This window comes from Nanorana parkeri, unplaced genomic scaffold (assembly GCF_000935625.1).
Source record: "Nanorana parkeri isolate BGI_ZX_2015 unplaced genomic scaffold, ASM93562v1 scaffold2671, whole genome shotgun sequence".
In the NCBI taxonomy this organism is placed as follows: Eukaryota; Metazoa; Chordata; class Amphibia; order Anura; family Dicroglossidae; genus Nanorana; species Nanorana parkeri.
Genome location: NW_017308939.1, coordinates 70,338 through 93,346, shown reverse-complemented (window position 1 = coordinate 93,346; position 23,009 = coordinate 70,338). Strand labels below are relative to the sequence as shown.

Sequence of the window (23,009 nt, the reverse complement as noted above, 5' to 3'; positions counted from 1 at the left end):
GGGGGGGGAAGACAAATAAGGTATGCAAAGAATACAAAGCGTGCCATTATCTAGAGTATGTGTTTGTAGATTGTCATTACTAAACATTTCTAAAGGTGTGTTTGTTTTTTAAAGATCTGGGCAAAGTTCCGCTTTAACTCCATGCAAAGAAGTAAATAGGCCACAAAATATTTTTAGCTGTACATATATAGATCAAGGTAAAAAAAATCTATCATGCTGTTTATGTTCACGGTACACTTTAACAGTGGTCTCAGTTGCTCATCAATAGTTAAGTAGGATATAATGGGATGCATTGGAATGATTTTCTAAATTGTGTGCAGTCTCAGGTGTGTCATAAAGCCAATTTATTTGGTGAGTTATTATCCTGAAGATTATTACACAGAGAAATCCTCAAAGCATAACATGCTGGGAGCTTGGGTACAAGGCTGAACACTCATTGCCTTAGCTCATCCATCTTTTTCTGTTTTTATATATAAATCTAAATATGAAATCGTACATTCCGTTGAGGATTATATATATATATAAAGCTCTAAGCCCAACAACAAGAACTTTTTTAAATTTTAAGTTTATTGAAAAAATACAAAGGCACCAAAACCGTTTTTTACAACAAACAAAACACCAGTCAAAAGAAGCAAAACACAGTAAAAATAACCGAATGAACCGGATCCAATAAGTGAATGTAAATCAGCAATTCAACCATATCAGGTACAGGTAAGTATAAACGTAGGCATTTCTAATTTGGAAGGATAAACCTATGGAACAAAAAAGAATGCGATCAGATTGTCATGGTATATGTCCAATCAGTCAAAATAACGTCATGACTCAGCATAGCGTAAGTAAATTAAGATAAAACAAACTCTATATACAATAAGAGGGGGAAACAATTCCGTATGATAAAATGAGGAGACTTGACCACCAGCTCTTTGGGACTGTGCAACAAACAATAGAGCCAAAATCAACGCACATCCCAAGAGGGGGAGGAAGAGCCCCACAAGATTGTGGCATCTCCTGGACAAGAAACAAGCACATAAGAAAGAAAGGAAGAATTAGGAGGAAACTAGAATATTGAGAGAGAAGGGATAGATCCCCCAGAAGTCCCAACCCATCCAGAGCTCAAACTTTGAACTGTTTTTCTAAATAGGTTAACCAGGGCTCAAAATTTCAAGTCCTAAGTTACTAGCCAGGCCTTAATAGTTACTCGCCACAAGTTGTCACACTAACCCCAACCCTGCCCCAGCCTTAACTCCGTCAGGTCAGCGGTGTGACGCCGAGTACCGAGACCGGCGGTGTGACGCCGAGTACAGAGACCGGCGGTGTGACGCCGAGTACAGAGACCGGCGGTGTGATGCACATTACAGAGACCGGCGGTGTGATGCACAGTACAGAGACCTGCGGTGTGACGCCGAGTACAGAGACCGGTGGTGTGACGCCGAGTACAGAGACCTGCGGTGTGATGCACAATACAGAGACCTGCGGTGTGATGCACAGTACAGAGACCTGATGCACAGTACAGAGACCTGCGGTGTGATGCACAGTACATAGACCGGCGGTGTGATGCACAGTACAGAGACCGGCGGTGTGATGCACAGTACAGAGACCGGCAGTGTGATGCACAGTACAGAGACGTGCGGTGTGATGCACAGTACAGAGACCGGCGGTGTGATGCACAGTACAGAGACCCAGTGGCGTAACCGGCGCCGGGGCAGGACAAACTCTTGCGCACCCCCCATAATATGTGGGGGTGTACAGGTACAATGAGAGTATGTTGGAACATATCGTAATTGAACTACAAGTTCCATCATGCCCTCTGGGTTAACTATACATCCAGTGTAGAAAAATAAATGTATTTTCAGTAACCTACAAAAGTGCTTAGATAAAAAAGAAAAGATAATCAATTATTTTTATTGTAATCTAATATTTCCCTGAGCTTCATCATACGTAATCATACTTCACACTTGGAGTGCATGTCCTGGCTTCTTATGTGGGTGATCATGTAGTCAGATGTCGTGGTCTTCCTTAACCTCCCTGGCGGTATGATTATGTCAAGAATTTTGTACCAAAAGCGGTACATTGTTTTTCATGGAAATTTGGTGTTATGTATTGTAGGCCCGCAATTCTTAGTAAATCTTAGGAATAACTCCCCTAAATCTGTCCAAACGAGTCCAGTAGACATCCCAGGTATGATGAAGTTTGAAACACGAAATTAAAAAAATTATAATATAATAATTAAAAAAATGGTCCAGTAAATGGGAATTCTGGGGGCTCAGCCTGATCCGTACCACAGTCAATAGAGTACCAAGTTCACACATCACTGAGCTCTGTCGCAGAACCGTCGCTGTTTTAGGTCAAAAGCGGTTTTAGACCAGGTAGAAAACAGCGATAGTAAATTAGAACTACTTGCAGAATTGAGTGATAGCGATTCATAAATTCCTCAACAGACACTGAAAGTGAGGACAGCGAGGATTCTGCGACCGAGCTCAGTGATGTGTGAACTTGGTACTCTATTTACTGTGGTACGGATCAGGCAACAACCCCAGAATTCCCATTTACTGGACCATTTTTTTCATTATTTTATTATAATTTTTTATAATTATTTATTATATTATAATTTCTTATAATTGTGAAAAAGTGTCAGGCAGGGCACTGGACAAAGCTCTAGGGACAAAATTGACGTGAAATAGTTTGATACATAAGTGTAATCATAGCAGATTACATTGTATTGTGTGTATTCTGTGTACATTGCAACTTTTCACTTTTGAATTTCCCGCCGGATGTGACGCCCGAAAACGAAACTGAAAGTCAGATGCCGGCATCTGACTTTTAGTTTCGTTTTCGGCCGCGTACAGCACAGGACGCCGCGGGATCGCAGGGGCAAGGTGAGTGTTACTTTTCTCTGCAGCACCGAGTCTGGCTTGGGGTTACCGCTCCTAGCATTGAAAATTAACCTCGAGCCAGACTCGGGAATACCGCCAGGGAGGTTAAAGCAAAACTCAGTTCTTTCCACTCTGTTTCAGTCTCTGGTGCTTAGTGTACAATGGGATGGTCTTTCATTTTCTCCTTTCACAGGAGGCCGAGCTCTCCTAATTTTCTGCCCTGCTCGGCCTCCTGTGACAGGCGGAGGAGTCAGGATGGAGAGCGGGTTACAAGCACTCAGTGATCAGGACTGATCACTAAATGTTTGTAAATAACTGAGGACAAAGTATGCTTACTGTTTTCCCAGTTATGAATGAACAGGAAATGTTCTACATCACTTCCTGTTCATTCATGATTGTGGACATAGTAACTCATACTATATCCACGGTTTATGAATAAACAGGAACGCTCAGTATAGAGGCTTACTGTTTATTCATAACAGAATCTGCAGAAAAAGAGATTCAGGACTCTGTTTCCTCAATCTCATTTTCAATGAAAAGGTAAATATCAGGGGTCTGTTTACACCCCTGATATTTCCCCAAAGCCCCCAACAGTAAAGTAAAAAAAAAAAAAACGGTTTCGGCCTGACAACATTTTTATTTTCGGTTTCGGTCTAAAAATTCATTTCGGTGCATCCCTAAAATGAACCCCTTGCTTTTTGCAGCTATCCAGTCTCCAGGGGGAAATGTATACAATATAAATTGCTGCAGACTGGAGTTCTGCTTTAAGTACACCTGTTGTGAAGATAATTGTTTTGCCATTGCTGACTTCTTACCACAATTGCTTGTTACATGGCTGCCTGACTTAAAGTGTCAGTAAACCCCAATTTCTTTCTTTGTGTATCTTGCCAAGATTGGTAAATATCTGATTGATCCTGCTGTTTTCAATTACTTCCTTATTGTTAGCGGCAATGCTATAGCAGCCAATTCTTTCCGTTCTGTTGTTACGCCTGTGCACCTGCTCTGTTGGTTTCCGGAGAAAAAGCTGTTCACCTGGAAGCTGCTCCATGAGATTATTTTCATCAACGTGAGGGGCGGCTCCAGAAGGTTAAATTACATGTGCTTCCTCTCCCCTCTTCTCTGCCCCATGTACTATGATGTACAATGAATGGTAAAATGATGACCAGTAACAAGAAAGGCTTTTCTTTCCCAGTGCTCTCTGTTCTTCAGAGCATTCCATGAGTGGGATAGCAACAGCTATATTGGCTGACAGTTGAATGAGGGATATGCCAGATGTTAACTAGGCCCGGTGCCCTCACCTGGAGTACTAGTAAGGTAAAGGGGGCAGCTAGAAACACCCAAACAGTGCCAAATCTATCTTTAGATGGGTCCATAACACTAGGTATCTGAGAACAATCACAAACAAGTTCCTAGACATTACCCAGAATCATGCAAATTGTTTGAATACTTTGGCTGAGTAAGGGGCGGGGTGTACAAATTAGCACAAATAAAGCAATGCCCACCGTACAATGCAAAAAGGTAAACACATCTGTTTTAGTATGCCTGCCGGTGACTGGTATAGTTTTGTGAATAAGGATATTATGAATAAGAGGTATGACAAAAATAATAGAATTTTGATTTCTGATCTACAATGAGATCAGTGGTGTCTTTTATTAAATGTGTCTCCTGCAAGCACACATTAGTTGATTAATACATTGCCTGGCCAAAAAAAAGTCACATACTCTAATATTTCGTTTAGCTTTGAGTATAGCACACATTCACCATGGCATCGTTTCGATAAGCTTATGCAATATCCCAACAGAGTTGCATTAATTTTTCACCAAGATCTTGTACTGATGATCGGAGAGTCGGACAACTGTGTAAAGTCTTCTCCAGCACATCCCAAAGATTCTCAATGAGGTTAAGGTCTGGACTCTGTGGTGGCCAATCCATGTGTGAAACACTGAAAATTATGTCTCATGCCCCCTGAACCACTCTTTCACAATATGAGCCCGATTAATCTTGGCATTGTCATCTTGAAATATGCCTGTGCCAGCATGGAAGAAAAAAAAAAAATCAATTGATGGAAAAACCTGGTCATTCTGTATATTCAGGTAGGCAGCTGACCTCATTTTCTGGGGACATAATGTTGCTGAACCTAGACTAATTTTCCAATGGAAGGCTCTTACCTATTTCCTTAGCTAACTCCAGGTGGTGACTTTTTTTTTTGGCCAGACAGTGTATTTCGCTAGAGCACAGATCAAGGTCTTCCATTTGTCAAGTTCATGGAGACCTCATGCATTCCAAGAGAGAAATTTAAGTTGTTGCAGCTTAGCCATATATGTTCCCGTCCCATATCCTAATTAGAATATGGCTCTGGAGAAAAGTGAAAATTTGATGAGGCAGAGATAAACGTTTGGGATCTTCAGGGCTCCACCACTTAGTATCATTTTGTAAATTATTGTGATTAAAAACCCATTCTTTACGCCATATCATTTAATAAAATCTATATCGGCCATACAGCAATTGGTATTGTCTAAAAAAATCCAGGGTATAATCCACAATAGTTTCTCAATGTTGCATATCATTTCCAAGCAGATAAACCGCAGCTGTTCAGTTTATAGATGTCTCCAAGGCACAGATCAAGTTCAGAAATCAGATACAAACTCTGTTCAACATCCAGGCGAGTACACAAGCACTTATCTAAGTCTAGATGTTTGACATGATTTGGGGATTGAACATTCCTTTCCACATATCTCCTGGTGTAAAACCCTCAGAAAAAAAACAATTACACGCTTTGACCCAATTGGAATCTTTTTTAAGCTGAAGATTAGACAATCAAGCCACCTTTTATAAGAAGGTAAAATACCAGCCCCAAACATAGTCACTTAGTTAAGTAAGTAAAAGACAAAGGTCCACCAAGTTTAACCAACAGAAAAAAAAAGAATAAAAAGAAAACTGCCTTAAAAAGAACCTTATTCGCACAGTTGATCCCTAGGGGGAAAAAACCTTCTTTACAGTATTGTCCAGTTTGCTCCAACAGGGGGAAAAAAATCTTTCAAATCCCCTAATGCAAATTGTTATCCCCCAGATCAACAATTTCTGGTGTTGGTTCCTAAGGAAGCCTTTTCCTCATTTTCACAGCTCTAACTGTGGAGCATCCTTTCTGTATGCAAAGGTTATACCTCTTTTATTCCAGGCGCAAAGAGTGCCCCCTTGTCCTTTGCAAATAAGTGAATCATTTTGCACCAAATTCACTATATGGCCATTTATGCATTTATACATGGTGATCATATCTCCTGTTGATCGCCTGTTCTCAAGAGTGAATAAATTCAGTTCAGCTAATCTTTCCTCATAGCTGAGCTCCTCCATGCCTCTTATGAGTTTAGTTGCCATTTTTTTCTGCACTTTCTCCAGTTCCCCAACATCCTTTTTGTGAACTGGTGCCCAACACTGAACTGCATCTTCTAGATGAGGTCTTACTAATGGTTTGTACAGGGGCAAAATTTAACACAGGTGAGACATTAACACTAAGTTATCCAGAGCAAATATAAAATCCACAAAGAAAATACAAAACAGCCCTACAAAAGCCAATACAATCCAGACGGAAATCTTTTAGAAGTAATATTTTGAAAATAATCCGTGCATTTCAATCTGCATCTAACTTTTCTAAAATTGTAAAAAAAAAAAAAAAATTGTAATGATGTTGTGAATAACAATGGCAACTGGGTGCCTTCTGTACAGGTTTTCCCCAGAAATGTCAATTCCTGCTCATGTGAAATGTAAATTGCCTTTCCCAGCAGTTTTCTCTTATAACAATACTGGGACAGATCATGTGATCACTTAGCACTTAGGGTGGGAGCAATATTGGGATGCATATGCCTGTAGACAGCAGAGCTGTGGGAAGGATCCAACAGGCTCTACCCACTATAGGCTCTCTGCTGAAAACTTGTGATGAGAGAGCATGGAGCCGACTTCCTGGCAAATCAGGAAGGCGGGTAGCGTATAAAGACGCGCTGCCCGGGCTTCCCGATTGGTCAGAAAGCTAGCCAATCCGGGTGCCGTGTAATGACGCAGCGCCCGGCATTCTGATTGGCCGGGAAGCCGGCGTCATGCTCCCTCGTCATCTCATGAATCATAATATTAAGAAACTGACTGAGTACGTGATCAAAAGCATCGGTACTCGTACTCGGTCTTAAAAAAGTGGTGTCGGTGCATCCCTAATAGAGATGTCTATGGGACCCAAATCACGTGACAACCGCCCAAAAATAACTCCTGCACCTTTTTGCACAACAGGCAATTTCTACCGCGATACAAATCGCAAAGGTGTGAACAGCTTCCGTAGATTTGAATGCAAATCTCTGTTTTGTGCAATATCACGTGGCTAAATCCAGGAGCTAAATCGCCTAGGTGTGAACCTACCCCTAATACAGGAAGTTCCTGTCCAAAGGCAAGGTGTTATGCTGAACCACTACACAGATCTGGAAGAAATACACAAAGCAATCTAAGATTCAAGTAAGAATACACATGGCTCTACTATTTAGACAATATTTGCTTATCATGGAGGTTGGCTCTTTGAATATTCACTCCACTAAGTATTGTGACTATACACACCAAACAGTGTTAAAGTCTCCGCCAGTAACAGAGAGAAATTAATTGATCAGATTCATGCTAGCTCTGGTAACAGGCTTGATGAGTAGAATAAGGATAAGAATTGCTTAACATAATTCAGTTAATTTATGGCTGTCTGACTAAACTCGGGCTTTGCTTATTAACCTCTGTGACTTACACAACTCATTCTGCAGATTGCATGATAAAGCCATATGGAATTTGTATTTGCTTATCTACGGTTCACAGTTTTATAAGCTGTGCAACTTACCCCTAAATTACTCAGGATAATAGAGAAGTCATAGGATGAGCCTCAACTGCATACTGACGTACTCTTAATGCATAATGATCATTTTTATTTAAATGTACGTTCACAAAGACCAGTGAGTGGTTCTAAGGAAGGCTCAGGAAGGAGAAATGGCAAGTAAATCTATTAAATAAAAACATTCCGTTATATATGTCAACCAGTAGTCTTTATTTTATTTTTTTCCAGTAGGTTCATTTAATAAAGTGACAATCTCAATTGAATACAATCACAAGTCAATGACAAGACATTTAACATTAAGAATATGTAATTAGGCTAAGGGATGTATTTATAAAACGTCCACAGAGCCATTCCTTCTTTGAAAATTTGACTTTTTTCATTCAATAAACATTTTTATTTTTGTTTTACATTACATTGGAACATTCAGGTAAATCCAAGGTATACATTCGTAGGTTATGACATAATGCGAACTAGGATATTCCTTAACCTCTTGCCGTCCGCCCGTAGTAAAAAAACGGACGGACGGCACTGCAGCATCTGCGGGTTGCCGTCTCCAGACGGCAATTTTTTTCTGCTCGCGCGCGCCCCCTAGCGGGCACGCACGGGCAGAAAAGACCCGCTGAATGCACACATCTTAACCTTCTACCTTGTGATCACTGCTGCCAAAAGAGCAATGTTGATGATACCAATGCTTAGCAGTAGGAAAACTTGACTTTTATATGTTTTATGGCCACTAGATAGAGCCATGGCGTACAGGAATTTCTGAAGCTTCTCGGTTTCCATCTAGTGGTAAAAATGTGGCGCAACAATACCTCCTCATGTATCACTTGCCCCTCCCTTTTAGATTGTATGCCCTCACGGGCAGGGCCCTCCTTACCATCTTGTCTTCTATTGTATTGTAATGTTTTCCTTATATTGTAAAGCGCTGAGCAAACTGTTGAGGGCTTATATAAATCCTGTATAATAATAATAAATGTAAAGTCAGATTTTCGCAGAAGGAATGACTCTGCGATTGTTTCATATATGCATCCTTTAGTGTATACAGTCATTCGTCAGTGCTTCTTGCTCTATGAGGCTCAGCAAGGTTGCAGAATGAGCTAGATTCATTGTTTCACTGTTAATTCAAATGTTTCAGAAAACGGATGTGCTTACCAGACCAGGATTTGGTTATTGTATATATTCTATTGTGCTTTGCTATCTATGTTCTAGAAAATCACATATTCAATGTTTATTAAAAAGCTCTATAAGAGCTCATTTGATTAGATGTATTTTGCCGGTTGAATCATTTTGCTTGACAAGTAAGCAGTATCACATTGACTGAGTATATCGGATATTGAATTTCAATTCAGTTTTAAAAGAAAAGAAAACAGCTTCATATACTTGCATGTTAAATTCATCAATAAAGCTATACAAATAATTGAACTGCTGTATAAAGGAGAAGGACAACGGAATAAAGCATGTGAACATTTGTAGGCGCCTTATTAGGAAAATATTTGTCATGCACAGAGTCTATGATGGTCAATACTGCAGCCATTGTTTCTTCACATGTTGGTTGGATTTGATCTTCTGGCAATAGAAACTTGTGAGTACCATTGTCTCTTAATTCTATAGTATAAGAGAATTCAATCCCTAGGTCATGGACCCAGTCTTGAGAAGTTCCAGATGCTTCATCTGCAGGAAGAGTTAAATATAGAAAACAAAATAGTTAAATATATTACAGCAATTATATTCTATAGCCTAATGAAACTTCCACAAAGTACACTTTTACAGTAGTACATTTTGTAGTGACTGAGCTTTTGAGCACAGTGATGGACATACAGGATATGGCTGAAGGATCAGAGGTATCTATTTGTCTTTAGGTTTTTATCAGTGCATTTTTTAAAATTCAGGGTCAGGGGACTAGTCATTGTTAATGTTCTAACAATACAGCTATTGTATGCAAAATATGCATCATATACAGTAGTTAGAGCTTCTATGGTGATCTGTTGCTAATGGTGCTTTGAAGAAAGTTCTATTTCTTTGTTGTAGAACCATAGTCATACATTTATGGTGTCAATTCCACCACTATGTTATTATTAAAAAATTGAAATGGCTTTGGGTCAGTTGTATTTATTTCATTAATTGTTATATTTGTTGTAATATTTTCTACATTGATAAATAATATGCTTTTTACAGTTCGGCTGTTTCGAAGCCACACGAAGCAAGCCGATGTACGGCTGATTTCAGCCGATATACGGCTGAAATCAGCCGTACCAGCCTGAAGTGAATAGCCGAACAGTGTTCGGCTCACTTCACTTCTGATCGGTCATTCACTCGGCTGCCCTCGGCAGCTTTGTGAATAGACCCCTCTGTTTTACAAATAAACATTTAATATACAACAAAAGATTCCCCAAGCACTATGGGTAATCTAAAGGGACAGCATAAAATATCAGCTTTGATGCCAGCTGCCTTTGTCTGACTGAAACCCTGGGCTTAGCTGTTTGATAGGGTATGAGTCACTATTATGATAATTTGAGTTCTATAAACCATGTTCTTCTTTCTGCAATGGAGAAAGTGATACAATGCTTCACATATTAAAAGAAGACTCCTGCTGGCTAGGCAGAGGGCTACATAATATAAATATTCAATATTTCATATTTTCTTAACTAGAAAACAGGAAAAATCATTTTAGAATTGTATTTTTGAGCCCTAAATATAAATTAGGCAAACATGTACAAAAACTTTACATTCTCTTTAAAAGAGTACTATGAGGTGAGTGCTTTTTACTCACCCCATAGTTCTAGCCGACCTGTGACAATTAAACTGTCACAGGTCGGCTCAGTAGATCGTGAGGTGAGCGAACACATACCGACGTTCGCTCACCTCTCGATCCTGTCACGGCTCTCTGCCGTGACAGGGGAGGGGCTGTATTCCCCCCGCTCCGATCCGCCAGCGCTGACTGGCAGAACGGACGGGGGAGGGGGCGGGTACAGCTGGCTCTGCCTCTAGATAGGCAGAGCCAGCAGTCAGTCACGCAGCTGGGCCGATCCAGACAAAATTGTCGGGATCCGCTTCAGCTGCGGCGTCTGAGTATACCGCGAGCTACAGCTCGCGGTATACTGAGCCTAGGGTGACGGGAGGACGCTAGTTTGTGTCCTCCCGTTACCCTAAGGAGAACTATGGGGAAAAGCCTTAACCCCATAGTTCTCCTTTAAGTAAACACTAGATGCAAGCCAAATACAAGAGAGGGAGCAAGTATGGTAAGGATATGTGTCAATAGGTTTTGGGTGATGTTGATGAGCTTGCTTTTGACATGAGTTTGAGATGTTTCTGAGATCATTCAGGGCTGGCGCACATCTAGGTGATTTAGAACGCAGATTTAGCTGCACAATATCGCTCAAAACACAGAGTCAATGGAAACTCTCTATGCATTGAAAATCGTGTGGTTTTCAAAGCAAAATCGCGCGAAAACACTTCAATAGCTCAATCCCCTAGGTGTGAACCTGGCCTCACAATTCATTGCGGGTGCATTTGACCTGCAGTTAACCTCCTTCTGACCTGCATTTGACGGGCATCAAGCTAATTTTACATTCTCACAGACTTGTGAGTGAAAGATTTACAGTCAACAAAGACCCTTAATGAGCTCCATATAAATACAGAGGCCATACCGTTTCACAAATCTACACTTATGTACCACATTGATGACATCTGTCAAAAGGAAGTACAGTATATTGCTCATTTTGCATTCTGATTGTGGCACCATATATAATATTACAGACTTCCAAATTTTTACAATAATCCACTTACATAGAAGATGAGCAAAACTCCCCACTTTATAAACTGTGCCATGCTTTTTCTTCAGCTCCGATGCTGCCATCTGTGCGACCTTGATCTGAAAAAAAATGTATACATTTGGAAATAAAATTCAAATGAAAATGGCTACCGAATGTTTATACAGTTCATGTCATTCTCACAGGACCAAACAATAGACTCACTCCTTGTATTGAAATCTAAACGAGACCACCGGAATCCTTATGTCTACAAAATGTTTAACTCTTAATTTTAGGATATGAGAAGGTCACCCAATTCATTGATCAAAAAGGCCCAAATAAACCGTAGATTATTAAAAGGTACACCTGATGCAATCTGACGAGACAAAAAACATTGGGGTCTATGCACAAAGCTGCCGAAGGATCTAGCCGTAGCTACGGCTGATCCTTCGTCTAGTTTCGGCCCCAGGACCCCTTCGGTTCAGTAGAACCAAAGGGCTACTGTACGAGCTATTCACTATAGCCCGTACAGCTTCCGAAGTTGGCCGAGCAGCTCAGTCGAGCCGAAGGCATATGCTTCGGCTTGACTGAGCCGAGGTAAAGGCCGAGGCAGAGAGCCAGCTATCATCTCATGGCTGGCTCCGTCCACTTGCATGTAGAGACAGATCAGCGTCCTCTGGTTACCAGGTCCTAGCCTCCCCTGGTTACCTAGTGACCAGGGGACGCTGAACTTTCATGGGAACTTGTCAGAGCCGGCGGTGATATCAAAGCCGGCTTTGTTAAGCTCTCATCGTAATGACAGAACAGCGTCCCCTGGTTACAGGGTAACCAGGGATACTGATCTGTCATTACGATAATAGCTTAGCAGAGCCAGCTTTGATATCACCGCCGGCTCTGACAAGCTCTCATTGTAATGACAGCTGGTCCCAGGCCAATAGAACACAGTTGGGCGGAGCTAGCTGTCACTGCTAGCTCCGCCCAATCGTTTTCTACTTTTTTTTCTATTCTGCTCAGTACCACAGAGGTACCGAGCAGAATAGCCGAGCAGAATGCCGCTTGGTGGCATTTGGCTATTCACTCACTGCTGTTCAGCCCCTATTAGAATAGGCCGAACAGCAGCGAGTGAGCTGCCGGAGGTTTGGCTCAGCCGATCCAGATGTTGGATCAGCTGAGTCGAACCCCTTCTGCACTTTGGGTCGGCCGAACATGCTGAGCATGTTTGGCCGACCCAAACCCAGCCGCAGCAAGCCGATGTACGGCTGATTTCAGTCGGTGTACGGCTGTACTTCAGCCGTACAAGCCTGAAGTGAATAGCCCAACAGCGTTCGGCTCACTTCACTTCGGGTCGGTTATTCACACGGCTGCCCTCGGCAGTTTTGTGAAAACCCCCATTGTTTTAAAACTACCAGTTAACCTTGGAAGAGAAACCTATCACAGCAGGATGTCAGGAAAGCAAGCTGAGGCTCAAGCTTCCATTGTTTTAAATGGAGTGACCAGACAACCTTGGATTTTATGAATACTGAATAAACACTTGTGTGACAATTGTCAGAATTCCCTCCCAGAAATTCTCACAATTGAACTTATGATCAGGAGAAAGTTAAACAATCTACACTACATATAGAATATGGAAACATCATATGTCTATATACTTCTGAAAATAATTCCACGTGCATAATCGTAATTTAACTGTTCAAAATGGGATCAGAACCAGTTCATTAATAATGAGAATTTATATATACTGTATCTTTGAGATATAAATATGTGGTGTTATTCTGGGACGAGATGTCCCTATCGCTCTGATGGTTCAACAGATTCAAGACATCGAGGGTTGTGAAGGAATTTTTTCCCCAATAAAATAATCTGGGGTTTTTGTTCACCTTCATGGGATAACATCAAATATTATTACATACATGCTATATGGAAAATGTGTAACCAAAATGTATAGTCACTGATTGTTACATGACTATATTGTAATTTGATATATGTGGGTAGATATTTAAAATGTTTCAATTGAATCAATGATGAACCAGCCCAAGGAAAACTAGGAGACTGACACACATTAATACATGTTAAGGTATAGGACTGTAGTGAAATATTATCAAAATGAAAGCTATATATCTATTGATATCCATACAATTTCATGTCAGTCAATCACCACAAAACTTTCTCTTCAGAGATTACAAGTAAGTCTCTAGCAACATCTGTGGGCCAGGCATGGTATCACATAGGCACACCCAAAACAAATACAACTGATTATCATAAATTCCTCAGCCAATAGGAAAGGAGTTCTCACGCTTAGAGCAAACCCACAACCAAATTTTGATGATGTCACGAGCAAACATTGGAGAAATATTTTAGCCAGCTGAGAGGACATCCCAGAAAAGGGAGAAAAAGGAGAGAAGAGAGAATGGATTGATTCTGGACATATTTGATGAAGTACAGAAGAACATTTACAGTGTTATTCACAAAAGGGTGAAGAGTCTCGAGAAGGCAGGAGAAGTGAACAATCTAGGCCAACATAGCTGAACTGGAAAGTGAACTGAATTTGAGAATTTGTCCAAATCAGCTATGTTGTCCTAGATCAGGGATGGCCAAACTCCGGCCATCCAGCTGTGGTGAAGCAACAAATGCCATGAAGCATCTCTCTCCGGGAGTCATGTCTGTGCCTGTGAGAATCTTGCAAAGCCTCATGGGATTCGTAGTTCCACCACAGCTGGAGGGCCGCAGTTTGGCCATCCCTGATCTAGGACAACATAGCTGATTTGGACAAATTCTCAAATTCAGTTCACTTTCCAGTTCAGCTATGTTGTCCTAGATTGTTCACTTCTCCAAACTCTTCACACTTTAATGAATAACCCTGTTGGTCTTAAAATACATGTCTCCTGGGTCCCTGATACTGACTGAATTCCTGGAGATACATTGAAACCTTTCCTGAGGCATTGAGGCAACACACTTCCCATTTATTGGATTTCCTAGATTCTATCACTGCTGGACGGATGTGACGAATAGGCTCTGTGTTCCAGAACAGATCCCTGACGTATTTCCTGGGCTGGTTAGATTTTAAATACTTTTATTTAGTATAGTGATCAAAGTGTATTATATACTGTATAGTAGTTTTAACCATTAGTTTATAACATTAATTATTGTTTGTTTTAGTGTATCCTTTGTCCAAATCATTGTAATGTAATCTCCTATAAAAAGTAAAACTATTTCTACCTTTGCTATACCTTTGATTATTTTACAAAGTGATTTTGCTGTTTTTAAATAATCCAGACAGAAACAAATTCATTATCTCCTGATATTTGGGTATTATTATTATATTTATTATTCATTTATATTTTCCTACTTTTGATGAAAGTAGGTGGGGGCACTACTAATTAATTATTCATTATAATCTGGCTCTAATACCTGACACATATTTATGACAGCAGTAAGCGTAGGCAGCTGCACAGATTGCGGCGACAGTCTCTAATGAAGAATATTTTGGCGTTGTTTGATTGCTCTCAGGGATCCATGACAAGTGTGAACATTTAAGCAATGATGACATTGTATTGGAACTTGGTTAAACTAAAATTCACGCTATATCGTTACACTAACGGCACGGTATCAGTGCAGTGCGTTGCCACTTATTCTACATGGCAACCCGAGTTAACTCCCACTGGGCATCTGAGATGCCGTGCTGTGCTGTGCAGTGACATTTTTTTTATTTATACAGTATTCAGAATTCAGGCACTGCAATGCACCAACGACCAGGACATGATGAAAACACTGCAACTTCTACAAGATAACAAAAAAGTTCCCATGTCTAAAATCCTGTCTGTAAATCCGTCTCTGGCTCCTGCTATTCCACACCTACAAAAAACACAAAAACACAAAAAAGGTTTATAATAAAAATATTACTTGCCGTTTCATTATAGCTCTTTGGTAGGTCTTTGGTGTAGCCATAAGCAGTCAGGATGTATTGGCTGTATGAGTGCATTGTCAAGAAGCAGATAATGTCTGATTTACTCTTCTCCACAAAGTCTACCACTGCTTTGGTCTCTGGCTCAGATACCGGTGAAGTTCCACAGTAAGAATTGTCTGAGCAATTTTTGGATGATCCCAGATCTGCACATACCAGACTAAAATTAATGAGCAATTCCCGGGCAAAGACTGAAAGCATTTGGTGAGTTAGTAATGGTATCTGGAAAATACTGCAACTGTGATTTATTTAAAAAGTTCACTTGATTTACTTTAATCTGAGTTATGTGTAATCCCCTGTATTTAGATTCCAGCAAGCAACTGACATCCATGGGAGGGCAGCAGGAGTGTACTTTCCAATGCGTTTACTGTGTAGCTTCCTCTCTCTGTTAGTTTTCCGCACACACCAATCACATCCCAGCTTCTAAGACAGTTTGGGATGTGACTGGTTGCTGTTAGAAACGTAGTACTGACATTTTTTCCCTCCTGAATAAGGGAGGTAGCAAGAAGTCTGCATTGGGTGTTCCAGTATACTGTAGAGAACATGTATGTTTTAGGATTGTCAGAGTACCGACAAAGGGAGTGGAGCTATAGCCATGTCTGCATGAAAATGTGAAGCAATGAGTATGTAGACTCTGCTCCTTTTGTACATCTCCAGCCAAAGCAGAGCCATCCCTTTAATGAGGCAGCCTGAGGCAGCATCTCGTTCGGTCACCTGGGGTGGTGACAGGCAGAGCAACATGTCCGTTGTATACTGGCCACTCTATATAACAATATTTGCAGTGTACCTGCCACCACCTGCCAGAGCATCCCAGGTGGCTAAGAGTCAGTCAGGTATATGTGTAAGGGCCATACACATCTCAAAACCTGGGATGTTCTGGTTTGCATCCCACACAGCTCCTGTCAACAAGTGACATTACTCCAGTGCTACACTCTATGCCTGTGCTGACAGGTCACCTCTTACTAGGCAATGGCACCCCAAACGTGGCGGAACACATGTTGCCAGATTTGCTACATGTACTACTTTTCCGCGGGTGGTGTACAGGCACCCAATGGGGATCAATGGAGATGACCTCCAAATGCAGGAAACAAAGTCCCGCAATTGTGAGGGAACGCACCTTCCCATGACGTGTGGCCCCACTACTCCCTGGTGTGAACGGGGCATAAGAAATGTCTACATTACCCAGGCAAAGAAGGGAAGATGATAAGGAGTCGGGGACCAAGTGCATCATGTGACCAGGGATTTAGGAGAGTATTTTGAGCTCTTACATATTTTTTTAAAATTAACAATTAGCAATTCGTTTGGGGGGCTTCCGTCATTTCTTATTTACTGACTTGGAGAAAGTATACAGTAAGTGATATCACAGCTCCTTCTATGTAGACTTATTCTGGAGCAGTGACTCAATATTGAAGCTCATGGATCAATGTACCAACTAGGCAATGGACAAGGATCTGTGTACACATGAATACAGTGAAGTTGATAATGTGAAGCAATGCTACAGACACCATGCCATCTAAAGTGCTGTTTTCAAAGTCTTGGTTTAAAAATTACTATTTACCATGATTACAAATACATCTTTATAGTTGGCCTATGTCGTCCAGGAGGCCCCAAGCTGTTTAGCTGAGAGCTATTCCTAAACGTATTAAACAAATTTTAATTTTACAAATGGAACAGATTATTTAATGTAAATACAATATAATACCTGGACTTTAAAAAGACTACCAATACGGTTCAGTACTGATATACCTCTAATATGTAGAGCATAAAAATATTAATAAACTTCATGAAGGAACATATATAACAGATTTTTCAGATTATACTTACTGCACCATTTGATGTTGAAATTCCGATTAAGGTCCACCCCAAAACACGTCCCATTTTCATGCATAGAACGGGATTTTCTCCAAAGCCTGTCCTAGGGAATGATTGATTCAAAGTAAATCACCGACCAAACAAGCCATGTTTTGGTTCTGTTTTCAAATGACCACAAATAACCTGTGATATTCTTTACGTTTATCTAACCACAAGAACTAAAATCAAATATATTACAACTTACCAGTCCTTAGATATGGGGGCTGCATTGGTTTTCTTTTTCCTTTATTTTCACCTGGTGATCCTTCCAGTAACACACTCCTTGTCCTGGGGTGACAATGCCCACTCACTGTACTCTATCTATGTCTAGGAAATACTTATTACCTATGCTCATCAGCTCCATCTAGTGGGCATGATGTCGTATTTTATGAATGTTATATTCAACTTTAAAAAAATATATAGTAAGAATGTTCGTTTTTGCCTGTTCACACAAAATGAATGTTCACAGAGATTCACAGGGTGAATGGCCCTGCAAACTGTGTATACATGGACCCTACTGTGTGTCTCTTCTGCAATAAAAAACCTTTTTTTTTTTTTTGCTGCATACAATCTACTATAATGGTGCCCTGCACTTGCACTGCATGCGCACACTGCCCGTTCAGCATTGCGGTCATCCGAAGCCCGCCCCTCAGGGGGGCGGGCTTCCGATGATCGCAAGTACGATCTGCCTGTTCAAGATGGGCAGATCGTACGTTTTTTTAAATTACTTTACAACCATCACAAGACTAACGTCTTGCGATGGTTGCAAAGTGTATGGCCACCTTAAGGCAGCTGAATTTATACACAAATTACAAATTAATACTTTTCATGCAAAATTCAGACAGGCTCATGTCTCCTGCCTCCTGACACTCTATGTTGGTCCTTTATGAGTGGCTTTCCTAACTGATAGGGAGATGGAAGGGGTGCGAGGCAAGCTTGAGTTTTACATGAAAAGTCAATATTTCAGCTGCCTCCGGATCCACACATCTGAAAGGAGGTTTTAATTGCAGGTGACTTCTAGTCACAGTGGATATACAAAGTCTGCGCACTCCTGTAAAAATTCCAGGTTTTTGAGACGTAAAAATATCAGACCAAGATAAATCATTTCTGAAATTTTTCCCACCTTTAACGTGACCTATAATCAGTGCAATTCAATTAAAAATAAACTGAAATTTTTAAAAGGGGAAAAAATAAAAAATAAAAAACCTACAATAACATGGGTGCATAAATATGCACATCCTTAGACTAATACTTTGTTGAAGCACTTTTTGATCTTACAACGTATGACAGCATTCAGTCTTTTATGGGTAGAAGTCTATCAGCATGGCATATCTTGCCTTGGGATTCTTTGCTCACTCTTCCTTGAAAAAGCGTTCCAAATCTGTCAGATGGCGAGGGCATCTCCTGTGCACAGTCCTCTTCAGGTCACCCTAAAGATTTTCAATTGGACTCAGGTCTGGGCTCTGGCTGGGCCATTCCAAAACTTTGATCTTCTTCTGGGGAAGCCATTCTTTTGGTGATTTGGAGGTATGCTTTGGGTTGTTGTTGTGCTGAAAGGTGAAATTCCTCTTCATCTTCAGCTTTTTAGCAGAGGCCTGAAGGTTTTGAGTCTTAATTGACTGATATATGGAACTGTTCATAAGTCCCTCCACCTTGATTAAAGCCCCAGTTCCAGCTAAGGAAAAACAGCCCCAAAGCATAATTCTGTCAGGTGTTACTGTTATCCAGAGCTCCATTAGAGATATTTCCCTTCACTTTCTGTTCTGGGGACAATCTTTTACTAGAGTGGAAGTGAAGGGAAATCTGCAACAGGCAATCAGGCAACAATAAAATGCTGACAGAGGTTCTACCATTCTCCTGATTAACTTAAAGGGTTATTCCACTTTCCCAGGTGAATTTGGGAAATGGAATTACCACCACCAATCTGCCTCCTCTCCCCCCACCAATGCTCTTACCTTTAACCAAATGCTCCTGCCCCTCCATGGCTGCTTGTGAACTATTCATACTCTGTACACAGCAGCGCAGCTCTGCACTCAGTATTTCAAATTCTGCTTGCAAATGGTGAGCACTTATTGGTCTATATATAGGGCCGTACACAGGGCTGCGCAGCTGTGTACGGAGTATGGATAGTACACCGGCAGCCACAAAGGGGAAGGAGTGTTTGGCTAAAGTTAAGAGCAGTGGCAGGGGGCAGATTGGTGGCGGTAATTCCGTTTTTCCAAATTCACTTGGGAAAGTGGAATTACCCTTTACAAAATTATTTTCTCTTCTGTCTGTATGGCTGTTAGAGAGATTTACCCCCACTTCCTGTTCTGGGGGCAATCTTTTTACCAGACAAGAAGTGAAGGCATCTCTCCATCTTTCTCAATTTTCCTTCTAAAGCTAAAAAAGCTAAAAAAAAAAAAGGTTTGGGCGATTGATACACTTGCATTGAATGAAAGAAATTGCTCTTTGCATTCTCTGTACTTGGTATTAGAGATGTACCTCCTTTTAAATATAAACAAATGCCTTGGTACACTTGGCTACAGATTTTACTACATTGTTGACTTCTACCTCTTTAGAATTCATTTGAAGCACATTATCAAATACAGGCAACTTGCTACAGTCTCCTGAAACAATGTTCTAAGCTCTACAAAAGATAAAACAGGTGAGATCACCCTGTAATATTTTCAAGGCCTCAAGGTCTGCAAATCTTCCACATGTTGCGGTTTGATTTTTAATTTTGTAAAGAAAGCAAAAAAGTGTACAGCTATATTTCGGTGTTTACTTCATAACCAACCTACTGTACACTACAGCAGCTAATAAAGCTGAATTTCAGGCAATCAGCAACATATACAGATGAATATACACCGATCAGCAATAACACGATAACCACTGGGAGGTGAAGTTTGATTATCTTGATTATTATTGATTATCTTGTTACAATGGCACCTGGAAGTGGGTGGGATATATTAGGCAGCAAGTGAACATTTTGTCCCTGAGATTGATGTGTTGGAAGCAGAAACAAGTGGCAAGTGTAAGGATTTGGTTGATTTTGACAAGGGCCAGATTGTAATGGCTAGACGACTGGGTCAGAGTAACTCCAAAACTGCAGCTTGTGGGATGTTATCAATCTGCATGGTCAGGACCAACCAAAAGTCATCCAAGGATGGACAACCAGTGAACTGGCGACAAGGCTCATTGATGCACGTGGGAAGCAAAGACTGACCCGTGTAGTCCAACCAAATGGAAGAGCTACTGTAATTGCTGAAAAAGTTAATGCCAATTTATAGCAGTCTGAACGCCTGCAAAACCCCAGCTAACGCTAACCACTATCCCTATCTGGATGAAGTAACACTGCCTGCCTGCAGCTCCTGGGAGACCCCCTGAACCGGACCCCAAAACCATTGGTGCTGTGCCAGGAAGCAACCCCAGGATCCGCATAAAAGTTCTTGTCTTTATTCAACCTCAAATACTATGTAACTATGTAATTTCAAAGCAAAGGTGTCTGAACACAAAGTACATTGCAGTTTCTTGTGTATGGGGCTTTGTGGCCCCAGATCAGCCAGGGTGCCCTTGCTGACTCGTGTCCACCTCCAAAGGTGCCTATAATGGACACATGAGCATCAGAACTGTACCACAAAGCAATTGCAGTAGGTGGCCTTGTCTGATGAATCATGTTTTCTTATACATCAGGTGGATGGCTGGGTGCGTGTGTGTGACGCTTACCTGGGGAAGAGATGGCACCAGGAATGGTTTGAGGAACACAACAGCAAGCTTGTTGTGTTGACTTGGCCTCCAAATTCTCCAGATCTCAATCCAATCAAGCAAATGTGGGATGTGCTAAAAAACAAGTCCAATCCCTGGAGACCCCACTTAGCAACTTACCAGACTTGAAGGATCTGCTACTGATGGCTTGTTGCCAGATACCACATCATGCCTTCAGAAGTCTAGTGGAGTCCATGCCTCAGTGGGCCAAGGCTGTTTTGGTGGCAAAAGGGGGAGCTGTTATACCTGCCATGGGATTTGTATTTGTATCCATCCACTTCTGAGATTTACACAGCTCTGCAACTTTATGCAGCCCAATCTGGCATGGCAGGAGATCTGATTTGGGTCTGCTGAAGTGCAACTAAAGCCAATACATTTTAAAGTTTTGGAATAGCTAGGAATTAGAATATCGCCTGTCAGGTTTTTATTGTTGCCTGTGTCCCTGTTATGAAGATTCACCCTCTCTATTTGTTCTGAATCATTTGTTCTGTCACTGAATGTGAAAGAAAAGCCAAAATTTCAGGTTGTCTTCAGAACAGGAATAGATGAGACATTTTCCAATGGGGACACTAGTGACCCCACTGACTAAAAGGATGTACCTCTCTTTGGAGGGATTCCCTCTCACTTCCAAATTTTCACACACACTTTTAATTCTGCCCAGATATTAAATAATATGAAACAAGAAAGAGTAAAAAGTATGTTCCAATTTTACTTACAGTGGTCCACGAATAAATGTAGCCATCGATGTTTAGAACAGGCAAGACATACAGATCCAGGTTTCTGAGAATCTTTTTTAAACGTGCATCTTTCGGATAATTCTGTACAATCTAATGATACATTTAGAAGAAGAGTTAACATTTGTCTTGACAAATACCAGCCTTCCAATAATATGATGTTCATTAATGTTTTTATGTTCTAATAAAAAAAAGAAAACCCTTAAAGAGGTACACCATGATCATGTAAACAGGTACCATACCATAAACCTAAAGAAATGTCGGAAAAAGCGTCAACCCTTGTTGTAGGAAAAATACTTACAGTTTAACCCGTTTACTACTAGAGTTCATCAAAACCTAGATGCCAAGATCAAATTTAAAGTGACACTTAACTCAGTGTTAAAATGTAAAAAAATATGTATCTTATTTGTGTATCACTCGGCCTGTAGATCCTCAAATCATTTCTGAATTCAAAAGAAACAAATGGCACAAGTTTTTTTCTGGTTTTTAGAAGCAGAGAAGGATTTTAACCACTTGCTGACCGGGGTGTTAAACGCCCTTCCTCTCCACGCCATTTGTCAGTATTCAGTGCTGCAGTACTTTGACTGACATTTATTTAGTCATGCAACGCTGTACTGAAACAAATTGTATACCATTTGTTAGGGACAGATAGAGCTTTCTTTTGGTGGTATTTAATCACCACTGGGGTTTTATGTTTTACTATATAATGAAAAAAGTACCAACAATTAAAAAAAAAAAAACCTGTTTTCCCTATGTTATGTTATAAAACGTTTGCTAGCACCCACTTTTTAAAAAAAATATTAAAGACGGGGTAACGTCGGGTAACAATACACCAAACATGTCAAGCTTTAAAATTGTGCGCGCCCTCGAAATCTCAAAAAAACTACCATGCCTAACAAGCCGAATGTGATGTAATTTGGCGGTGACAGGCTCTCTTTATGAACCTGATGTCCAATACAGACGATCCAACACAAATTATGCTGGATCATCTGTACAGTTACATTTGTGACAGCTGACACAGGAACCGATGTAAATACAGCGCTCCTGTCTCACTGATCACAGAGCAGAGATGAGAACGAACGTTCATCGCTCTGCTCTCCACTCTATCCTGAACTGCTTTGCCGTGGTCCCAGGCCCCCCAGAAGAGCGGGGGAGCCCGAAAACCATGGTGGGGAGGGGGAGGGCCATAGGGGGATGAATTTTGGAGGGGAGGGATGGACCCTGGAGAGGAGGGGCCAGCGG

At 40.9% G+C, this 23,009-nt stretch overlaps 1 protein-coding gene across 1 annotated transcript in view; it reads right to left on the bottom strand.

Annotated features, from left to right (window-relative positions):
* Positions 1 to 8,854: 8,854 nt before the first annotated feature.
* The window catches only part of LOC108802120 (carboxypeptidase O-like), a 54,697-nt gene continuing 40,542 nt past the window's right edge, over positions 8,855 to 23,009 (bottom strand). Inside the window, exons 8-12 of the mRNA XM_018574006.1 lie at positions 21,750 to 21,860; positions 17,260 to 17,350; positions 15,379 to 15,581; positions 11,512 to 11,596; positions 8,855 to 9,396 (exon numbers count right to left, since the gene is read on the bottom strand). Coding sequence (XP_018429508.1) covers positions 9,131 to 9,396; positions 11,512 to 11,596; positions 15,379 to 15,581; positions 17,260 to 17,350; positions 21,750 to 21,860 — 756 coding nt within the window. The 3' untranslated portion in view covers positions 8,855 to 9,130. The remainder of the gene's footprint in view (positions 9,397 to 11,511; positions 11,597 to 15,378; positions 15,582 to 17,259; positions 17,351 to 21,749; positions 21,861 to 23,009) is intronic.